This window comes from Poecilia formosa, unplaced genomic scaffold (assembly GCF_000485575.1).
Source record: "Poecilia formosa unplaced genomic scaffold, Poecilia_formosa-5.1.2 Scaffold10, whole genome shotgun sequence".
NCBI lineage: Eukaryota > Metazoa > Chordata > Actinopteri > Cyprinodontiformes > Poeciliidae > Poecilia > Poecilia formosa.
In genome coordinates, this window is record NW_006799949.1 from 3,085,653 (window position 1) to 3,109,725 (window position 24,073).

A 24,073-nucleotide genomic window follows, 5' to 3' on the forward strand; every position below is an offset into this window, starting at 1 on the left:
TGTGTGTGTGTGTGTGTGTGTGTGTGTGTGTGTGTGTGTGTGTGTGTGTGTGTAATAGTTCCTCGTAAGGATGAACCATTGAACTTGGTCACAAGGTAAGGTGTCATGTGCAGGAAAGTGTTATTACTGCTTTAAGATAAAAAAAAAAAAAAGCTGTTCAGGTTCAGGTATATAGTTGATGGCCATATGAAGCTTTAGTTTGGGCAAAATGTCCTGTTGTAAGTCACAAACACCTTGTTTGTGACGAACAGAAATGCAGATGTTTTCACTTTATCTCTGTGGACTACAAAAACACTTCAAAGCCTTTTCATTGCAAATCAGAGAAATCCTGGGATGTTATGGGTATAATTTGGGAGTGTTCTCATTGCTAGGAACATGCAGATTCCATATAGTTTTCATTTAAAGATCAGGTCAAATATTTTTATTCCTGTAAAACTCACATCATTGCTGACGCTGGTTTGGATGGATGAAGTAGGCTGACACCATCTTCTGGAATGTCGCTAACCTTAACCCTGCAGAAAAATTGTGGACACTGCAATAAAATCAGTTAATTTAATGAGCTTTATTTCTGATTAAAAGTAGTACTCAGCCAGAATTATACCAGAACAGTGTTGATGACTGAAAAAGTGTGTTTTTTTTCTACAACTTTACAAATTTGTCCAAATATTAGTTGGGGTATATACGTGACATTGTATATTTATTTTTCATTCAGATTTAACTAACAACTTTGGTTGAAGAAGCTGAGTATAGACAGTTGTCAAAAAAAGAATCCAATTATGAATCCAAGGCTTCCAGGATTGCAAAACAACATAGTCTTTAATATCTGAACTGCTGAAACACCATAAAAGACATGAAGGATACTCTGCTAAATATGACATATTTTCTGATTATATATGCACCATTGTTTGTGTGCATAAAAAATAATATGAAAAACAATAATAAGAAACTAGTTTTTATTAAATGTTGACCAAACATGTAAATTTCTGTAGTAGATGTAGCTTACCTCAATGAAATTCAATGACTTATAAATGTCCTTTTGAACAAGTGGTGTTATTACTTGCCACTATACAAAACAACAAGGGTGTAAAGGCATGTTGATGGTAAAGAGATGGATAGTATTGCAAGACTATCAAGCACCACAGTTCAATAAATAAATAAATAAATAAATCATTACTTAAATAAATATTTGTATATGACATACTTAAATTACTCACTCTTTTGAATTTAAATGAATAATTAAAAGCATCTATAGTTTCTAGGCCTCAAAATTAATTTTAGAATATAAGCATCTGCAACGAATTTTAAGTCATTTTGAAGGGCATTTTTAAATTAAAGCCAGTTTCTAAAATATCTCTCTCCTGCATTAGAATGCTTGCGTTTGTTGCATGTACTTTTATAAACACAAGAAAGTTATGTTTTGATATGAAATTCCATATGAGGCCAGCAGAGGGCGTCGTGGTCCGCAGTTCGGAAACCTCGCGATGTTTTGAGCCGAACCACCCGCTAGTAGGGATCTTGTCCAGTAGACAGCAATCAGGAGAGTAGGCATGCTGAAGCGGTTCATGCATGCAGGAATCTGTCTGTTGCTACTCTACCTTTATTAAACAACGTTGAATTATGAACGACTGCGCCTTTAAATAATAAAGGAAATTATTGGTAAGCATCACTGAATCCAGGGACAGAGAGAGATAACATAACAGAAAGCAACCGGCGGGTCTGGCTCTCTGTGTCAGTGTGTGTGGGAATGGCAGCTCCCCGACCGATTAAAGGCATCCTGAAAAACAAGAACAGCGGCAGAAACCTGAAATCCGTGTCCGACGAGGCGCCGGCGGAGGTGACCGAGCATGGCCCGGAACTGTCGGAGGATGACCACCAGTAAGTTTTCCTCTCAGCTGCGCTCAGGGTGGTACCCTGGTAGCTAGACACTTGTTAGCCGCGCTCTGACATTTGTTTGGCGGTTAACCAGCAGCCTCCAGTCCGAGTCTAAAAGCTTCCTGGGTCTTTTTTTTTTTTACAGTATGAAATGACACCTTTTCCCCTGATGTAAATTTTGCGTTTCGTGTAAATGTGATATTTAACTGACTTTAGAAAGGCTCATTTCGGTCGGTTAGCTTAGTCGTTAGCTAAAGAGAAGTTAGTCACGTCACTTGATGTGATTGTAGCCGTTAATTAATGATTGATGACATTTCTATAACAGCAAGTCTCAGGAGTCTGACAGGCTTATTTATAATATCTTGTGAATGTATTCTTATCTCTTATTTTTTTTCATTTTGTCACATTACAGCCACAGATGTTAGTTTGTTTTATGACACAAAAGAAAGAAGTGAATAATTGTGAAGTGGAAGGAAAGTCATGCTTCCATAAACTGATACAATAAAACTCAAGTGATTTCAGACGTCGCCTAATCGGTGGTTAGGTTAAAACACAGTCAGAGGTGGGTAGAGTAACCAAAAATACTCAAGCAAGAGTAGCTCTACTTCAACATATTTTTACTCAAGTAAAAGTAAAAAGTAGCCAGCCAAGAAAATACTCAAGTAAGAGTAAAAAATGTATTTGGTAAAAAGTCTACTCAAGTACTTAGTAACCGATCAAATTATTAGTAACCGATTTAATATTTAAAAATTGAATAAACAGACGGACCAATTATAAAGTTAAGTGTAAATATTGGTATTTTAAGAACAAACATAACAATGATTCATACAAGTAAAAATCAGGCAAAAGAAAAATTTTTACAAATCAGTTACTTTCACTAAAAAAAACTTATGAAAGTTTAACAAAAACTGCAGGTGTATGTCTTTATCTGGTGAATATTTGGTTAAAACATGTTTGTTCTTCATTCAGTGAAGTTACTCACAATAGGTAGAGAATCCAGAAATGTTACTCAAGTAAGAGTAGTGATGCGTCACAAAATTACTAAAGGAAAAATAAAAAGTAAAGCACAATAAAAATACTCTTAGATGTACATTTTGTCAAAAAAAAAGTCACTCAAGTACGATAAAGGTAATTGAGTTAACATAACTAGATACTATTCAACAGTGACTGCCTTCCTAAGCCTACAGGCTGGGCCAGTGGGAACATTTAATATCATAAACAGAGAATCAGTTGTGCACTCAAAATAATTGGCCTTTATGGAGGAGTGGCAACAAGAAAGCCATTGTGAAGTAAGATGATCTGGTCAGATTAAACAAAATTTAACTTTTTCATTTGAAATCAAAGCAGTAAGTGTGATGGAAAACAACATCCTCATTTTGATGAATCATGGTGATGGCAGCATAATGCTTTGGAATGATTTTGCTCATCTGGAACAGGATATGTATATGAGATAAAGATGTAGCAATCCTGGAAGAAAACCCACTTGGCAGCAGCAAAACTTGAAACTGCGGAGGAGGTTTTACCTTTCAGGCCAGGACAGCGACCCGAAGCATCCAGTCAGAGATATAATGATTTACATCCATGTGTTTTTCATGTGTTGGAATGGCCCAGTCAAAGTCTTGTCCTAAACCCAACTGTAAGTATGTTAATGCAACAAAGACATGGAGTTATTGCGATGAGGCAAATCTGAATGGTTAACATTTCCTTTAACTTTTCCACTTGGATTGTAGGCTTGCTCTAGCTTATAAACGATGAGTTTATTTGTTGTGTCATGGTATTTATTGTAGCTGGTGGGAAAAAAGTCACTGTGCTTGTTAGTCCAGCCCGATCTCTGTTATGTTGTACAAGACCTGTTATTTTTAAATACTTACTTCCACATCGATTACAAGAATGATCGCTCATATACGGCGCCACAGCAGTGCGAGATGGTCGGTAAATGTAATTCAGGATCGATCTAAATCGCAAAATAATCACAGTATACAGTATACGTCTGTCAGGTTGGGAAATCTTGTCTATAGTTTCATTCAGATCTTTAAAAGCAGGTCTGGTTTTGCCGAGTCAGCTGTTCTGTTGCCCAGTGGGCACGTTGCCGCGGGGTTCAGCTGATAAGTGTCGGAGCGGCTGCTTCTCTCGCCCTGCAGACGCTTATGCATCGGTATCTCTGCCAGAGACACTTTAACTGTTGCGATGAGGTGCGATGCCATAAATCACTGAACTCGTAAAGGTGTCTCTGTTCTCATCTTCTCCATCGCAGCCATCTCTCATTCTCTCCTCACTCAGGAAACATGCAGAGTTCTCTGCTTTGTGGATTTTTTGTTTAAAGAAAATGAATTAATTTATTACCAACATAGTTCGATATAACGAAGAAAACGACTTGCACGTGCAATTTTAACATCGGCATTTATGTGCAAAAGATGCTGTGGATATTTTTAGGTTTTGCTGTCGCTTGGGAGTTACACTGACATTTCTGAGCACAAAGAAACAACAGTTATAGGTCCTCTATAAGTTTGAAGGTTATTGTCTCTTTGTTTCTTGTTACTCCATAGTTTGCACTTTTGAAACTCTGTTCCCTTGAGCACGTTAGGCACAAAGCAAAGCCCTTCCTCCTCAGGTTGCCTCCTGAATAGGATTTGTAACATGCGGCGACATCCAAATTGGTGCAATCATGTTTTAATCAAGGGGCTTACAATATGTTAAAGTGTTTGGGTCTAAAAATAAATTCACTCGTATGAGAGCTGTTAAGGCCTAATACAAGCTGTTTAGTACAAGAGCTTCTGCACAGAGATGAACGAACACCACCCACCTGCCAAATGCTGCTAAATGTTTGATGCTAGTTGGATTTTCAGATGTTTGTGTGTATTTTTAATCTCTTTTAAATCTGTTGAGCACAAATAAAAAAAAAACATGCAATTTTTAAATGGTTTGCACTATAGACGATGTTTTTACGACAGTGTATAGTCATGTTAGGGTATCCGCTGTATTCTTTTTTTTTTATTTCACTGTCTGGTAATTAGGAGAATTAATCTGAGTTGCTGCATGAGAAATTAGGCCATAGAATGGCAACGGTTAGGATCCCCCCCCACACACTAGCAGTGAACCGAGTGTTTTCAGTGTTGCTACAAAAATAGTCTCTTTTTGAACGGCAAGGAAGTGGAGGAAGAGGAGATTTGAAACGGATTCTGTGTGCAGCCAAGTGCCAAATCCTCTGAAGGGAATGAGGGCTGACCTTCGTGCTGCTGCTGTCAGCTTTAAGTTTAAAACATAAAAAGTAAAAAGACTGTTTATTCAGGGGATGGATTGTCTGTTGTTTGACCACATTTGGGGTAACAAAATATTTCCCTAGATTTATTTGTGCCATTGTTATATTAATGTGCTTTTTTCATGATTCATTTCCATTAGTGTTATTGGTTGAACTTCTGTAAAGCTCATTTTAATGACTAAAAATAAGAAATACATATAAATGCTAGAATAATATCTAGTTTAGCAAGACAGTATGGCTGAAATATGTATCGCGTTACAAATATTTCATATATTTCGATACAGATAATTATTGATTATTGACTTTGTTTTAAATATTTGAAATACTAATGTCGTGACATTTCCTGTTTTATCCAGTTTTCATTCCACCTCGCTTTTCATTTTTAAGCAGTTATGAGGCACCGTGGCAAAACCTGAAAGTGCTACTGCATACGTTACTCAACAGGATGTTGCTAACTAGTAACTTGTAACTTGCTGGGTAACCACAAGTTACCTAGCTAGTTGTTAGTAGGTAACCAAAGAGTGAGTGAGTTAGTTGATCCCACCAACCTTGGCCGTGAAAGGTTGAGCTGCTAAAGCCTTTCCTCGGCCTACATCCCCCAGAATGCTGTGCAGTTCTGGATTGACGTTCAGTGAATATTTTCTATATTGAATATTGAATATTCTAGCAAATGTATTGTCTATTTTTGTTGATCATGTGTCCATCACTACATATATTATTTATTTATTGTCCAGCCCTAGTTTCTCATGAGTCTAAGGGACTAAACTCAAAAACATTTCATGCTTTTGAGGAAGTGCTGCATCAGTCCAAATCAATCCCTGTTTTTTTTTCCCCTTAATTTTATCTTCTAATTCTGACAGACTCAGATCTATTGTTGTTTTGTTTTCTAAAGGGCAAGAGAGGGAAAACGTGCTGTATATTCTTGCTATCAGAGAAATAACAATAAATAAAAATTACATTTTTCATTTAACCTGCAAATCACAGATCTGAGCCATTCAAGGGAAAACTAGCCAATAACAATTTTCCAGTCTGATATCTTTATGTGGTTGGTAACAATGCAAATTAAAATAGAATACTTAGTTTGTGCAATCACAACTTGTTTGATTCAGACTACATTCAAAAGGCTTCGCTTTGTGTCTGCTGTTTCTTCAAGGCACAGCGTTCACTAACAGCCGTACAAAGTGCTTCCCCTCTCGCCTGCATTAATTGTTCAGAACAGATCGCATCGCCCTCCTAAATCCTTCTGCAGTACCTGGAGGATGTCCTATTCTGCCTCTTCAAGCATGTAGCGTCCAGAGGGGATTTATTTGACCACCTGTCTGTTTATGTCGTAGATTTCCTGTCAGGATCTGGTGGCCTAAAATCTACTGCTGCGGTCTGCAGATGCGCGAAGCTGCTTAATGAATGCTTCTGCAATGCTTCTGAAATGCAGTTTTTAAAATTTGGATGTCTTGACCTGAACTCCGCTAGCAGCTACCTAAAAAAAAACAACAACATTTTTTTAGGTCGCTTCTAAAACAAACAGGCCACATAAGGTTTAAATAAAAATATATTTAAAGAATGATCCTTATGGTTAAATGAAACCTTCAAAGTTACAGATTAAATGTTTTTTTCCATTATTGATTTTAGAGCTGCAACTAATGATTATATTATTAATCAAATATTCATTCCCTTGCAATGATGAATAATCAATTTAACCAGATAAAAAATTGCCACAATCTAGAAATTTTTCATTTAACCACCTAAGCTTGTTTTATGCAATATTAGAAATACATTAAAGAATACAGATGAAGAAATCAATTCCTTTTTTGCTTAAGAAAATACAAATTGTATTGCCGAAAATGCAATAACTTCGCAATCCTTTAGTGTATGCTTGATCATTTGTAGCAAAGGCTGTATCTTCAGCTAAAAAATACTTAACAACACATAACAAGAATGACAGAAAAATCTAAGTGATGCTCACTGCTGTTGATTCATCCATTCATTTTCCGCACTTCTTTATCCAAGTCAGAGTTTTGGGGATGGTTGGACTCCATCCCAGCTTTAAACATGAAACCCTGGACAGACAGAGTCCCTGTCCACCAAGGGACCAACGCAGAGACAGTGGGAGGTTCACTGGGAGGAAGCTTGATTACAATAACAAAACCAAGTCATGCGCAGGGAGGATAAGCCATTTCAGAAAGGAAAAGCCTGCATAGTCAAACTAATTAACCTGTGGTGAGAATACAAACAATCGCACTATTGTGACACCCTGATATGCGTCACTGTTGATATGATAAGTAGCCATGTGGTATTTGTGTTGAATGCTGGCAGCAGAGTTGTAGTCGGCGGTCATCGATCCAGAAGCTCTTGGACAGTAACAGATTCTCTGCAACCCATAGAAGTATTCGACTGACATTTTTCCAGGAGATCTGTTGATGCTGAAAGAAATCAGAGTTATTGGAAAATGTCGTATTGACCCCAAAATAAGCACCAAATGTTAAAACAAATGCAGTCGTTACTGTTAACTTGTTAACTACCAGTTATTCTGATTGTATTGGATTTGGGATAGGGTTCAGATGTACAAAGGTCAGAGATATGCAGTCTGTTGCTATGAAGCTGCATTGTTACTCTTAATATTTTCTGGCCATAATAATAATAAACTTAGCAATATTTTCAAATACAAAGTTATACAAGCTACTTTTTTAATCGACTATAAACATAGAATTCCAGAAGAAGAAGAAGAAAAAAAAAACATTCTGTTTTTTGTAAGACTTAAAATTTTCTTATTCGACAATCTTAAAATGTATGCAATTAATGTTAAACGCTTATCCTGTCTTCTAGTTTTTCACTTTCTAACTCGAGGGGTTTGTGAATGGGTCTTCGATCTAATACTTGCATATTCCTGCAGTTGCAAACTACATGAGTTGTTATACGTTTGTAAAATCAGTGCCAAGATTATTCTCGACACCTCTGTGTGTCGGGGCAAAGTGGGGCTTGTGTTCTGTGAATTACTTGTCACCTTTTCTGTTAGCTGCCCTTATTTAGTTAATGGTGACCTGTAGGCCTCACACTAGTGATGCATATTTTATGGCTGCTTCCATGAAACTGGATCTCTCCTCTCTGAGTGATGGGCCGTTTGAGTGACTCTCAGTGAATCTGACTTTCCATAATCTGACCAAGAAAAGCACAGCTTACAGCTTACTTTGCAAAGGTTATTCGAAGTGGGCAACCCAGTTTCTGTTTTGATGAACAGCAAAGGAATTTGAAACAGAGATAGAAAAAAATTAAAAAAAATTATGTGATTACTTGGATATGGAAGACCATTTTGATAACTGTTGAAACATAGACTTTTTTTTTTGTTTTTACAAATAGTTTTTCATTGACCAGCACAAAACGTTGTCTCTGTAGTCATCTGCAGTTAAAAATAATATCGTATTAAAACATATTATATCGTGAAACAGAGCTGCCATTATGTCCGAAAATTTAGTTTCCTTTAAATATTTAAAGCAGACCGAGACATATTTCATATTTGATGAAATCTGCGCCAATTAACCAGAGTCTTGCAGTGAGATTGGGAGGCTTGAATGTGAAATTGATGAGCTTTTCCCTCTGGCTCTTGCTGGCACCAATTTTCTCTTGGCTGGGTGCAGTATTTGGAGGCAGCGTATTTCCTACATCGTGATGAGCGCCTCGCTCCAGCGCAAAGCAAGCGTCGGATGCGGTGTTTTTGTGCGGGGCACCAGGCTCAACCTTTCCTCGCCGTACGTTGGCGATGCTACCTGATAGTGCAGCTCGGCTCTCAGAGATGACTCACTCTGTTTAATGAGTTTCCCTGAAGCGCTACGTCGCCAGCTGTTGACCACCCTGGAGAGGTAGACCTTATCACGTAGAGAGAGTATGCTCTATATTTAGTGTCTACGAGTGTTTGGTGAGCAAAGTTGTTGTTTTTGTTGTTGTTTTTTATGTTACAATTGCCGGTGCTCCATCATTGTGTTTTAGTTATGATGAATATCTCTGAGTCATTTGAAGGAGCTGAAGCAGTTTAGCTGGAGTAGAGGTTTGTGGTTCATGTTGTGTAACCAGAAAACACTTTTTTCACACTTCACATAAAAAAAAAATGTTGATAGCTTTTAGTGTGATTTTATGTGATGGACTAATACAAAGTAGCATGACACGGTGATGTGGAAGGAAAATTAATGTCTGTTTTCAAGAAAAAAAAAAAAAGGAAAATCTGAAAAGTGTGGCATGCATTTTGCACTTCCGTTTTCAAATGCAGCTAAACACTAATAATGCTATGGGATCAAGCCAACAATGTCAGTCAGACGAGTTTACTGTTGAATTTGCAACAACTTGTGAGTAAATCCAGTACATGTTCTTAAAATGTTCACAAAAACAGCCCTGTTTTCCTTTGATTAAGTATTGTTTATCGAACCAGATGTTGAGTGGCTTTCTGTGTCTGCTAGGGCTGGATGTAATGACTCATTATATTCACATTCAAAATGTTTGGTACAAGCTGTCAGAATTTGATTTCTGAAAATATGAGATCTTTTTGATGAGGAAATCTGTGGAGTCGGTTGATGAAAAACGTCTCTCCTGAGCTTGAAGTTCTTCCTTGATCAGCTGTCTGACAGTGTTTCAACTTTATTTACCCTGACTGGATCACTTCTGACTATAAGTGGCGGCTCATTCAAGGCTTACAGGCAGCAGGCGGTGGATTTAGCATCCTTCTCTCCCCCTCTGCTTTCCTGTTTCCTGTGATGCTCTCAACCTTTTCCATGAACCTTTTCAAGGAGTGTGTGCTGTAGCTTAGCTTGAATAAGAGGGAAGAGATGTTTTCCAAAGCCTTAAAAACAATGTATAATTACTTGCTTAGGAAATTAAATTGAAGTCTACAAAAGCGTAAAATGTCCAAGTAAATATACCAAGGTTAAAAAGAACAAAAATACTCTTTGATATAAAGAAAAGTATTAGAAAGAGACAATTTAACTGGATTGTTATGTCCTTTAGAGTTTCACAGTTGATAGGGAAAAAACCCCCAAAAAAACAAAACAATAAGTATCTCACCCCATAATCATTCAGTTATTTTTGTACCAGAGACGTATCTGGGCTTTTGTCTGTGTGTTCCTAAATTTATGCAGTTTTATTCAAAACTAGGCCACGTTCTGCTCTAGATTATATCTGGACTCTCTGTCGCCCCTGAGGTTTCTGTGCGGTGGAGTGACGGTCGGTGTGTAGCCGTCCTCACACAGTGGGTGTCTGTCTGTGTTGGGTCTTCTTTTCTTAACACGGTTTCCTTATTTTTTCTTTCTTTGATCTCTTTGCAGAAAGAAATCTGCCAAATGGGATGAGATGAACATCCTGGCGACGTATCATCCTCCTGACAAGGACTACGGCCTGATGAAGATAGATGAACCCAGCACACCTTATAACAGGTTAAAAGCTTCATATTTACATGCTCATAGTATCCAACCTATTGATTGAATAGTTTTAAAACAGCTGTCACTGTATCTTTGTTCAAGTCTCCACTAATTTAACATTCAGGAGATGTTTTATTATTTTTTTTGATTATCAGCTTTTCTTAATATTATAGAATATGTAGAAGTTAGTATAGATATTTAGAAGTAAATGCTCTAAATTACAATGTATCTGGGATGTGTAAATTTACACGACACTATTTACAGTACACTGGCACTTTCTTCTCAAAATTATCAACATAGAACTTCTTAATTCAAAATTATCAACATAGAACTTCTTAATTTCAAAGTCAAAGAAACTTTAGCTCTGTTCTTGTCCCTACTGATCACTCTTTGACATCTACAACTTAATTGGAGTCCACTTGTGGTTAAATCAGTTGATTGGAGACTATTTGCAAAGGGAAATCCCTTTCAGCCACTCCAAACTGCATGAAAATGTGTAGCGTGTGCAGAGTTTGTTTTTTTAAAATTAAATTATTTTCAAAAGTTCTTCATCTTAAGGAAGAAAATACTTGAATTCGTTCTGGAATTGATAGCATAACAAGATGCAGACAAAATGAAGAGATGTGGAAGCTTTCTGGATGCTCTGTGCCTGCAGAGAGAACTGCACAGCTAAAAGCAATGGATTAAACTAAGACGTTAGATGCAGAATTTAACAAATTAAGATTATTGTAATAAATTAAGTTTAATTGCAATTGGACTGAATTGCTTTTTTAAGTAAGACTCAAATTGTGGTTGCGGTTTAAGAATCCAGTTTTGTAAAATTAGATCATGATAAATTAAGGAGGGCTATAACTTAATTTAACTGGCATTTGGTTTTTAAATAAATAATATATATTTACTTCTTTTGCTCTAGGATGATTTTTATCTGGAAAATTAGATCTATAAATTACCTGAGATCAATTTTTTTCATTATTTATCTTTTTAGCTTGTTTGTATCCTTCCTCCATCCTTCCTGTTGATGTTTCTGATTGTTTTTCTCCCCTGCTGCGCTTCTGTTTTCAGGATGCTTGGGGTCGACGACGATGATGAGGGGGCACTCAGTGACTCAGAAGGCCACAGTGGTGGGCTCGCGCCTCATGACCTGGCCTCAAAGTAAGGATGGAAACATGAATGCATGGAGACAGAATAAAATCAAAGGGAACACAATCTGCTGGACTCTACCAGCAGATTTCTATTTTCAAAATATTTACAACTTTTAACAGCAATCAATGTGAGACCAGGGATTTTGTAATTTTATTAGTTTTTTTTTAGAACTTAGTTTAATTTAAGCAAATGACACTAGGTAGTAACGCTCAAAACACATTGATGTTAAAGTTTGATCAGGGTGAAAAAACATAAACAATGGAGTGTAATAAATCTGTCTAAATAAACAGTCATTGGCCACACAAAGATAATTACACTGGGAATATGTTTCTCCTACTAAAGGACGTTACAAAGACGAATCATATTGCTCAGAGCATACAAAGTAAAATTCTCCTTGGCCCAGACTCTAGGTGTTGAACAGAACAGGCAGATTGGGCCTAAAAACTCCTTATCTTGCTGTAGCAAAACCCAAACAAGGAAAACTTAAACATTTAAGAACAAAACTGCCTGTTGAGCGTTTTTAGCTTGCTGACAGCTGATTTGGTTTTGCTGTGTGTGCAAAACCAGGTGTCAGTCTTATTCTCCTTTATACAATAGAAACAAATCCCACAGCTTATTGTGAGTAATTGGCGTCTCTGTCCACGTCATGGACAATCCTCTACTTTAATTAAACGAGATCTAAGAACAAGGAGTTTAAGAAAGCTGTAATACTGCGGGATATCAAAACATACCGGACACTTATTAAAATTTTAAGTTAAAAATGAGGTCCTTTGACCAACTTGGAGGCAATGTCACGTTACACTACTGTTAAACAAACAGCTGTCTCACTGGCAGATGCTGCAAAGCAAGCAGACATGTAGCTTCACAAATAATACAGACAGTTGTTCAGCTGTGAACCCCCAGTGGTACAAAGTAACTTGGAGTCAGCAGCAACTTGCCAAGCAGCCGCAGTGATGACCCAGGAAACAAACACTGGCAATGAACCAAAGAGGAGAATCAGCAGCAGCAGCAGCAGCAGCAGGCAAGATGGGCCAGACTTGGTGCCAGACTGATCATGCTTGGATACTAGAGCATTTGTACAATGAAAAAATAGGAACATTTAGGTTTTATGACCACTTGTCTGAATTAGTTCACAGTTTTATTGTTCTTTAACCCTCCTGCTGTTTAAAGAGATGGGGTTGATTGGACACCACAAACTTTGTACCTTGTGTGCAGTCCAGCAGGGTCACACTGACCCTGCGTGCACTTTTACAAGGTTTTTATTTTGTGGTTTCGGGAGCTGAAGGTCTGATGGGACAATCCCTCACCGCACATGGATTGTGTTATGTGATTAACTGTTTGCTTATGTTGCTAACATGGAGAAGACTCTGTCCGGAAAGAGACTCTCCCATTAGATAGTGAAGGCTAAGTCTCTAGTTTACAGCAGCGGGAATCTCCCAATGTTGTAAGGGTTCTCTCCATCAGGGGTGTAGCAATCTCCTCTGTTTAGATGGATCCCCATGAGGGATATTTGTGCTGCAGGCAGCTGGTCTTCGCCACACACATTTGTACAGTTTTATTGTTCGAATGTGACAGCTCCTTGTTCTCTCACTCTGTTCTTTCTGCTGAGTCTAAATGGATTTGTGCGTAATTAAGAGTTGTCCTGCTGACAGATTCATCCTTTAGAGCTCTGCAGCTCCTCCAGAGATACCAAGGTCCTCTCTGTGTTTCACTTAATTGAGCTATGAGTTTAGATGGGCCGTCATGATTTGGTGGTTTTGCCACTTTAGAGAAGAGTATTACATAATTTAACTCTATTAAGTGACTTCGGGAGCCAGTTGTTTGCACTGAGCTTTATTTGAGATTGTCAGAGCAAATACATGCCACACATTTGAAGTTTTTATAATATCAATGCAAAACCATGTTCTTTCCTCTGGTCTGTAACAAATAATCCAGAAAAAAAAAAAAACACATTGCAGATTGTGGCTGTAAGATGTGAAAACATCTTGCACAATCTTAAGATTTTTAAGATGTGTAATTACTGTTTCACATATGAAGCAGTGAAACGTTTCACGTATGAAACAGTGAAATGTTTCATATGTTCCAGTGTGTGAAACGTGAAAATATTTAGGTTTGGCTCTCAATGAAATTCCGTACAAGTGCAGATCAGTCGATAAGCAGGGTGTGTCCCAACATTCCTGCGTTCCAGGGAAGTGATGTCAAGCTTGCAAGGAGGCTGTAAGCTCAACGAAAACAGTCCTGAACACGCTTTCCTGCTGGAAACACGTCGATGCTGTAATTTATATGTTTAAACAGTCCATATGTTCTAATATAAATGTTTTTTTCCCTTTTTGCTGCCACGATCAAGAAGCTCTTTTTTTATACAACTTAATAAAGAACAGATGTTTTACCAATTCAACAACTGCGATGCGCTTCGTACAGCAAATGTGAATAAATGGATGGATTACATCTTTTTTTTTCTGTCATTTTAGGTCCTAATGGTCCATTTGGGTTAAGAAATATTTATGTGCCACTCTAAGCTGTCAGCAGAATGTTAATGGGAGCCTGAGAAGTGTTTTGGGTCGTCATCCTTACATAAGTGCATTAAAGCTGGGATTGGATGAGGCAGTTTGGATGCTGCAGAGAGCTCAGTGATTAGCTTCAGGCTTGCGAGTCAATTAGCTGCGGTTGTTTACTTTTGTAATGAATGCCCTGTTTTGTTTTACACTAAACCCATCAGACAGTACCGACAGCTGCTGCTCTTTTCCCTTCATCATCCTCCCATCGTTCATGCTTTTACATCACCGATTCTCTATCCTCATTTTCTGTCTGTCTTAGTTGTTCTATCCCATCCAATTTGGCCCATCAGACACAATTATTGGAGCACTTTGAAGCTGTAGTGAAATGTAAACTCTTGACCAGGAGTGACTCGTGCCAGCTGGTTGGAGAGCAGTAGCACAGGGCAGGGGAGTTTCCCTCAGGCGCTTCCACATATTCACCATAAGCCATTATTCATTTTGTCTAACCCTGTTGAAACTTTCAGCGGGGCCGAGAGGAGAGAATAGTAAATTGTGTTTTTTTTTTTTTTTTTAATCTCGTGAGTCATTAACGGTGTTCACTCTGCCTTTTATTCCATCATCTAATGTACTTTTTCTCCTGCTAACGTCTTCCTCTAACATCTATTTCTATAGTCAGATGTAGTAGGAGTTTGGATCTCTTTGCATTGTTGTTGAAGGCTGGTGTGTCCAGTTGTTGTCGACGTGCTTCCCTGAGATATTTAAGATGGCTTCACTTTGTTCTTCAGGCTGGAGGCAGCTGAGGGGGCGGAGCCACGCTTCATGAAGGAAGCGGAAGAGAGCAGCGAGGAGGAGGAAGAGGAGCTGACTCCACAAGTGCAAGGTGATGCTTTGTATGTTTTTTAAATTGTGACAGTCAATATTGTCATAATGGTGAGATGGTAAACAGTGCCTTACAGAACTATTTCTATCTTTCTACCTCATGAATTTTTTCACATTTTGTCACAATACAACCACATAATTATACTAAGATTAGATTACATTCACAACATTCACTTGGCAGCACTGATGGTGTCTGTCTTCAAGAGGTTTGCATGTTCTCCCTGTGTATTTGTGTGTTGTCTCTTGGTACTCCAAAAATATGACTGTTGGGTTAATTGGTTTCTCTAAATTGCCCTTAGGGGTGTGTGTGCATGCGTGTGTATGCGAATGGTTGTCCTATATGTCTCAGTGTGATCCTGTGATGGGCATCTTGTCCAGGTTGTAATGTCAAAGATAAGCACCAGCCATAATTTTCTTTTTATTTAAAAAAATAATTTTCTTTTATTTTTTATATATATATATATATATATATATATATATATATATATATATATATATATATATAAAAAGATCAAAAAAGTCTAACTGGCATCCCTGAAAAACTTTGTCAACACTTTGCTAGAATTAAGCTGCAAGTCCTTTGTACTTGAATCTTATGTGAAAAAATTAGCTTTGCATTTTCAATTTCATTTAAAACTATATTTTTGATGAAGTCTTTTGATCAAATGAACTATTGAAGTTTCTAGAGTCATAATAGATGGTGATGGGTGTGGGCGGGAAAATAGCCTGTATAGTGTTACAGCAGATCTGAAGAAAGCTCTGACTGAAAGCACTCTTAGAGTTTCCTGAAGGGGAATGTCTGGGGTTTTTAGTTTCGTCTTTATTTTATAAAGCATCCTTCTTTGTACAGTCATCTGTAGTGTCTCCAGAGCAGAACTGAGCTCGCCTTTTTATCAGCATGCTGAGCTTTTTTAAGTCACCGAGTCTCATTCTGCCAACCCAACATCTAAAAGACTTCTCCATAATTTTCTTTGCAAATGAGCTTAAGTTTGGCTAGACTGGATGGAAAGCGTTTGTAAAGATGAGTCATTTTCTTATCTTGGCCTGAATTTAGGTCAGGACTTTGGCTGTTTGCTTAAGGTCTTTGCCCCGTTCCACAGCATGATGCCACCTCCACCATGTTTCACCATGGGATCTGGAGTATTCAAAGTGCAGTGTCGATTTTCTTTCAGGAATAGCATTTTGCACACTTAACTTCTGTTTTGGTGTGATTTCACCAGAGCACCTTCTTCTACATGCTTGTTGTATCCACTATATGGCCTGTGGTTAACTGGAGATGGGATGGTTGTATGTTGGACAGGAAATGCTCAAAGTTTCGGATAATGTTTTCAGACCTAATGCTTCTTTAAGCTTCTCTACTTCATCCCTTACCTGTCAGGTCAGCTCCTTGCTCTTCATGATACTGTTTGTTCACTGGTATTTTGTAGCAAACCCCCAGGGCCTTCACAAAGCAGCTGGATTCAAACTGAGATTAAATGACGCACAGGTGGACGTTTACAGACAGTTTGTTGCACTGGGTTCATTTATGGGTATCAGAGTTTAGGAATACTTTTCTTCTGTATTGCTGGTAGATTCTGGATCAGTAACAGTAGTTGCAGGTTTCATTTTCCATCTTATCAAGGGCACCCCACTGTTCACCTTTCTATTTATAGACGTGGTCTTAATATAAAGCGCCCTCTGCAGCTGTGAGGGTGACTCAGTGCTGCTCCACAGTGGATTGTCGGCACAAAAGGTCTCCATCAAAAGTCCTCAGGTGGTCTTTGTGATCCTTTTGACCTTTTTTTTTTTTTTCTGCTCTCCAGACAAAGACGCATGCATTATCCATCCACAGCGTGTCAGCAGGATTTTAACCAGTCGGTGACCTCGTCCGTCTGCGCGCTCTGAGGTTCATAATTGAACCAACTGTGGAGGTGGAGCAGGACACACACTGTACTTCCACTAAAATAATCCACTCAGACCGATTGCAGGGGTTTCAGATTTATGTCCGGAAGGTTGAAAAAAATAAATACATTCTGGGAAATCTGCAAATGAAGTCGATATCACTCAGCATCACAGCTGCAAGTTCAGTAAACGCTGATCCATGTGCCGATTAACGCCACCTGCTGGAAAATGATGAAAGTGTCGACTGTTCACAGAAATACTGGATGGTTTCTTCACCCAGTTTGACGGCGTTTAGTTTTTCTGATATATTTAAATGCCTTTTATGAAAGAATCTCTTTTTGTCGTATTTTTTTTATTTTTTTTTAGATGTTTGTTACCAAAACATGCCAGCTGAGCAGCTTTAATCACCTTCATCAGGTTCCACACACAACCAGGAAGACAGACTGCCACACGTGACCCGGCAGCAGAGGCCGGGTCAGATGAACAATGTCGGCATGCTCTGTGGTACCGAGTGGAGGCCGATCTGTGTCGCTCTTCAAAGAGGAAATATGCTGCGACTAAAACTAATCTGAGGATTTTCTTGATCACTGCGGGGTTTAATGTTGATGGATGAAGGTTTTGCTGTGGTTAACCGCATTAGAAATAAAACGTCACAGCGGCCTCTTTTGACTGTTGAGTCTTGCTTTCTTGCTGGTATTAAATGTACAAAGTTCAGAATCACATTACGTTTTTCAGACCAATTAAGAACAATTGCTTGTAGAGACGATTAAACCGCAAAAGCGACTCAGTTTTCTCATCCCTCCGTCATCTTTTCTCCTTTATCCTTAAAGAGAAGTAGAGACGGGGCTGGTGCCGATTGGCTGAAAGGCGGGGTACGCCAGGGACAGGTTGACGGTCTATTCAGGGAAACAGAGACACACAGGACAGACAACAACACACACACTCGGACCAGATGGCAACTTAGAGAAACCAGTTCACCCAGCAGTCACGTTTCTTGTCTGTCGAAGCTGTGATGATACTAATTATGATTAGCATTAATTTTCCTCCCCATATCGTCCTTTGTTGTGCAACAGGTGTAGTTAATATGTTACTAACATTTAAGATGGGCAATGCAGACTTAAAATCTTCTCTTGATAATTAGTTTTAGGACGATACTGCTGCAAGACAGCGCTGCTAACCTGCAGCGTCAGTAAAGTCGTAATTTAAATTTGGTATGTAAACAACATCACAAGTTTTTCACATCTCACAGAGTTCTGCTATATCTATTGTTTGAAAACTGAACAGATTAGAGCTCAGCTGAAAACCGTACAGCTGATCTGACAGGAACGGCAGGGAGAACATAAATCAGGGAAGTGGCCAAGAGAACAACGGTAGCTCTGGAGGAGCTGCAGAGATCCCAAACAAAGGAGGAGAATACGTCAGCATGACAGCTAAATCTGGTTGAAATCTAGTGTAAAAAAAAAAGTTTAAATGGAAAAACGGGCATGCATGTTTCCCCAGCAGCGATAGGGACGCAGGTGTAATCTTATTACAATATGGATGGAGCTTTATCCAAATGAATCTCAGGTTTTTGAGTTTACGCATAATTACACGCAAGTCAGCACAGTCAGTGTTTTCTGTTGGTTTTGAAGTAATTTTTTTTGTTTGTTTCTCCTTTCAGCCAAAAAGAAGCATTTTCAGATGATGAGGAAGATGCACTATGATGAGGCCATGAACATAAGGCTGGCTCGCGAGCTCATTGCTAAAGAGCTGGAAGATGATGATGACGATGAAGAGATGAGGGATGACACAGAGGATCCAAGGGACAATGTGGAGGAGACGGAGGAGATCACTGTAGACCCGCCACAAGAAGGTAAGGCGAAGGGAGACGCTGTACCTTCACACATCAGAGCTTGTAGAAAGGAAGCATGGGAGACCACATGAGGAATGAGTAAACATGTTGGTTAAAATGATCAGACATAATGGTTTTGCTCATCATCATTAGTGTAAATTTCATTACGCTCCATTTCTGCTTCCCCATGGATTATATTCCCAGACACTAGAGCATCAGAGCGATAACTCATCGTCATGGTGACTAAAGCGTGTTGTGATCGCTCAGTGTGTATAAAGATGCACACGGCCTCTAGGGCTGAGCGATTTGACTTAAAAACACCAGATTTTTTTTATGCTAGATCTGATTTTAATCGATTTAGTTTTTTTTCTTGCTTTCGTTTCTAGAAACAAAAATACAGATGATAGAAAATATTTTCAAAAAGTGGCTTTTATTTCAACAATCACTTCCATGACTTGTACAACAGAGTATTAGGGCCAGACCACAAGAATCGTTGTTTAATCATGAGACTACAGCCATGATATTAGCAGAATAAAGATGCATTTTTACCAAAAGAACATCATAAAATTATGAGAAAAGTCATTTTAATGAGATAAAAGCCTTGATTATGTCTTGAAGTTATCAAGATGTAATGTGACCAGCTCAATCTGTGTGGTTCGTTCTTCGAAATAGACTCGTCGTTTGCTCAATCGCTTCAAAGTCCTCCTACTGATAATAATTTGTTGCTGATACCAAAGTACAACTTCGCAAGATGCTCAACATTCCTCATTTAAATTTTTTGTTATTTTCGTGTTGGAATACTCATAAAATTAATACTACATTCTCCTAATACAGGGGTGGCGAACCGCTTGCTGCGGCTCTTTGACGGATCCTGTGTGGCTCTTTGATTCTGAAATTTCCCACACCCCTTGAAGGCAGAAGCAGCGTAACGTGCAGCGCAGGTTGTGAAATTAATTCTATTAAGATAGCGCTACAAGTCTGCAGTAGTTGTTGGTGTAGGACAGTCTTTCTCAAACTGTGGTCCCCGGTCCACTGGTGGTCCGCGGGCACCCCCTAGTGGTCCGCAAGGCATTGCATGCCGTGAGGGTAGCTCAAAGTCCGACGCACACAGTTAGTTTACCAAAGGATTTCTTTTTAAAAATAATAATGGGTAAATGACTTCAAACCGGATCACTCAAAAGAGAATCTGAAGGTACCTGTGGGAAATTTCTCAGGGTGAGTTGCAGAAGTTTTGTTTTTGAACACTATTGCAATAAATAGCATGCCTTCACGCGGATCTCGGTCTGGGTGATCTAGAGATCTAGGTTTCTACACTTACAGGATCTGTAAATAACTCAAAACGTCCCGAGCAGCTGTAGCTCATAGTTGTATCATTGTCATTCACGTTTACAAAACAGTGCTACCCTTCACATTAGGATGAATTAAGACAATGGGTTAAGAGACTAATATTTTCATTTCAGGTTGTATATATTAAGATGTTATGTTACTGCGGGGCCAATTTCAAATTAGGTGGTCCGTGAGTGTTCGTAAAACGGGTAAGTGGTCCTCGGCCTGAAAAAGTTTGAGAAACACTGGTCTAGGAGGAGAGATTTTAGGTGGAACCTGAATCGTTTATGAATATAATCTGTTTCCATGATAACAGTTTTCCTCAACAGGTCTCTGTATTTCTAGCGGCTGCATTATTTCACGTCGGTGCACTTTGCGCCGCACCCAAGCTCAGAGGATTGTGGTGCAGAGGTGGGAGTGAAGCAGAACAAGCTGCCGCCGCCGCTGCGCATATAAGAGAACATGATGTCAGAGTTTGTACAGCAGGTTCTGGTGCCGCCAAGGGAAAAGTAAACAGGTTCTGATCACATGAACGCAATCAATGCTGTGCACAACGCGGTGGCGTGAAGGGTGGCAGGGTCACTTCCACAGAGCTCAAAAGTTTTCTTTGTCTTTGAATGAGATTTTACTGAGCTTAAACTAGTCTAATCATTGTGAAAGAGTTGCTTCAAGTAGTTGTAACAGAGTACAAACCAAACCCAGAGATACTTGTAAAAAATAAACAATGTTAGGTGGCCCGCTTAGCTTTAGGGACTTGAGGACAAAACTTTCAGCAGGCAATGCGGTATAAAGATAATCTTGAACTGGTTAATGCTGAACTGGTTCGCCACCCCGTCTTAATATTACAATATTATTCTGGTGATATTAAGGGTTTATCCTCATTTTAATTAGACTTTGCTCTTAAAGTCTTAAAGTGATGACATCAGTCTGAACTATGGAAACCAAGGAGTGCAATGAGGGGGGTTGGGGGAAAAAAGGTTTTACTAAAGAATATTTAAATGTTCGTGTATACCAAGCATCTACCTTTGTTTATTCCTGTGTGTCTGTCCTCCAGCTGACTCCCTAGAGTCGTAGATGACTTCTCCCACCGGCAGCGCCGTGGCAGACCCGGATCCAGCGAGATCCGCCCATCGGATCTGTGACTGAAAGCAGAGACGTTAAGGCAAACACCGCTTCACCACCTGTCCAACATCTCCCAGCAGCCAATAAGATTACCGGTCACCTCTTTGTCTCCACTATTCCCATAAAACTGTGCAATATAACCTCTATTTTTAATTTTAAAAATGGTTTTCAGCTCCAGGTATATGTCCGAAACACACACACACACACGGAGGCTGTTGCCCCTCCCCCCTCTCCTGTTGCCAAGAATGTTCTCCTCTCACCTCTCTTGGACCGACGTCGCACTGAAGAATCTATGACTCAGACACTGAAAGGAGGATCAAAGTCTTTTTAGAAATAAGAAAAAAAAAGAATGACAAGAAAAACCTCACAACGTTGAGCTTATTCTGGCTGAAACAGCTTGTTGGTTGTGGAAGAAGCCAGGGGGAAACCCCACGGCCTCTCTGAAGGGTTTTATGTCACATGATGGAGTTTCCAGTGGCTGCAACTCGGATTTCTTTCCCGTTTTCCTTTTTGATCAATCACACCGCTGCATTTTATGTCTACCGGTTTTACATCTCTAGGAATAGTTAAACTGCTAAAATAACAAGGCTGCTCCACATACAATATAGACATGACATGATTACTGGGGTTTGGGGAATATATTAGTCCAAATTGTGTTATTAAAATAGCAGGTATTTTTCAAGGAAGAACATTTGACTGTTGATTGTCCCACTTGGATGCTCATTTTCAGTTTCTCATTTCCAGTTTACAAGCATTTCTAAGTGACACCAGACATCTTGAGGTACATTTTTCATTCACTGGAATCCTTTTTCATCCCTTCAAGGTAATTTCGTTCAAGAATAAGACAGGACAAGCTGCTCGGTCGTCCGTGTTTTCCTTTCTCTGTGTAAAATCTACAGTATTTTTGATTGTAAAGTTGGCGAGGAGAGAGTGTATGGAAGTGCTGCTGCTGAACTTTGGTATGTGCTACTGATAGACCTGATGAATAGGTATTAGATGAACAGTCTGAGCTGTGCCAAGTTATTTGAAGGAAAGTCAAAACAATGTTGCTTAATGTTTGTTTTGTTTTGTTTTGTTTTTTTTCTTCACTTGGCTTAATCCACGGTTTGAGTTTAAGGCTATAATGTTTGATCTGCTTGCATGACTCGGCTCAGGATCATCATAGGGCAGGGGGAAATGTTTGTAATGCTACTGACTGAAGTCGGAGGACGTTGGAGACGGATTAAACCACTACAGCTCATTGGAGGTGCGTTGAGGACTTGGAGTTCTCTTTCAAGGTTCAGCCATGTCTCACTACATAGTCTTAAAAGGAAAAAGAAAGCCAGTCACTCTCATGTCGACTGTAGGACTTGGCTGCATATGCTGGGAACTCAGTTAAGTATGGAGCAGAAAAAGCATGCAGGGAATCATGAGCATGTCTTATGTTATCTCTTTATTTTCCCCGTTGCCCTTTAACGCCCCACTGTGACCCGACACGTCGAGCTTTATGTTGCGGAAATTCGGCAGGTCACAGCTGTTGGTACGACTCCTGCCAAAAGTCTCTGTGCATTTTTTCCCCCCATGGTTAGAAGCAAACCAATAAATATAGAGTTTGGCAAATGGAATGAATATTTGAGCAAAAAAAACCAAAAAAACAAAAACTGAGATTCTTGACAATACGGCTGTTTTAATTTGTAAACTTGTGGAAAAGTGTGACTCTAGAGAAGCAGATGTGATTCTGTTTCTCATTTTAGACAAAACACAATGGACATGGATCATCCTGTAGGCGGTTGTGACCTGACAAATGTGCCTCTAATGACTTAATGAACTTGTGTGTTTAGTGAACAAGCTCTCTGTGATACTTTTTGCCTCTTTTTTTTCTGTTTTTGTTTTTGCATTACACCTGCCCTGTTGTGTTTTCTACGGTGGGTAGATGTTTATGCAGTCCTCTGATCTAGAGATGCACCGATCAGATTTTCTGGCAAGTTTCCAGTTTTTTTTTTTTTGTTTGTTTTAGATCTGACTTGCTGATTTTGATAATTTTCCCCAGGGATTATATTGAAAATGATGGAAAAACTGTTCTGCAAGTTGTTTGACAAAGTTTGTGATAAAGAAATTACAAGACTATTCCCATTTACGTTTGCTATACATCAAAGCAAATGTCTCAAACCTTTATCTGATTTTTTTTTATATAAATCACATGCTTCAAAGTACTTCATATTAGTTGATGCATTTATGGACCTAAAATGGTGGGACTTAGTTATTGGTGCATTTAATAATTTGAAAGTAAAAAAAAAAGAAAACAAAATTGATTAATTGGTTATTGGTGTTTCTCTACTTAAGACGGTCATATGTCCCAAAAATGTTTTCTTATAATTTCCTGTCTGCATGTTCTTACTCATCAAATTGTGCATATTGTTTTGTTTTTTTCCCCGTCATTAAACAAACATTGTTAGAAGCCTGTGTGATGTTCATTTGCTTTGGATGTAGCAGTTTGAATGAGATAAATGCCCGTTTTGATTTGGGTATAATTTACAGATGAGCAATCAATCTATTCTGACACTGATAAAAACGTGTTGCTTTTATTATTTTATAAATTAATTAAATAGTCACTTTTTGTGAAGTTCTGGTCTATTTAAATTGAAGTGTAAATATATAGGAGACCTCTTAATTTTGAGTGTGAAACGTGATAAATCAATTGCAGAATTATTTTAGGAAGTTCTTTTTTTATCGCTTGGTTTTATTGCTATCTAAATTGCTGTCTACCACCAGATAGCGCTGTTACACAATCTTTCGTACCCATAGGCTTTCTAGTAATGGGATAAAGCGTGAGACTGATCAAATCAAAGCGGGGAAACCTCTTATTTAACGCAATGTGTCATTG

The 24,073-nt window shown here is 38.7% G+C and overlaps 1 protein-coding gene across 3 annotated transcripts; it reads left to right on the forward strand.

The window, feature by feature from the left end:
• The first annotated feature begins 1,475 nt into the window (after positions 1–1,475).
• On the forward strand, positions 1,476–23,647 carry ppp1r2 (protein phosphatase 1, regulatory (inhibitor) subunit 2). 3 transcript variants are annotated; one of them, XR_475217.2, is made up of 7 exons: positions 1,476–1,875; positions 10,438–10,545; positions 11,593–11,682; positions 14,957–15,051; positions 18,592–18,783; positions 19,597–19,703; positions 21,143–23,647. XR_475217.2 is itself a non-coding variant. In XM_007541885.2 (6 exons), the coding sequence occupies exons 1-6, from the start codon at positions 1,745–1,747 to the stop codon at positions 21,160–21,162; spliced, it is 636 nt and encodes a 211-aa protein (XP_007541947.1). In that variant the 5' UTR covers positions 1,476–1,744; the 3' UTR covers positions 21,163–23,647. The 3 variants fall into 3 exon arrangements, 1 of the variants encoding a protein (XP_007541947.1); XR_001660131.1 differs by having other exon boundaries at positions 1,753–1,879; XM_007541885.2 differs by lacking the exon at positions 19,597–19,703.
• Positions 23,648–24,073: the final 426 nt, after the last annotated feature.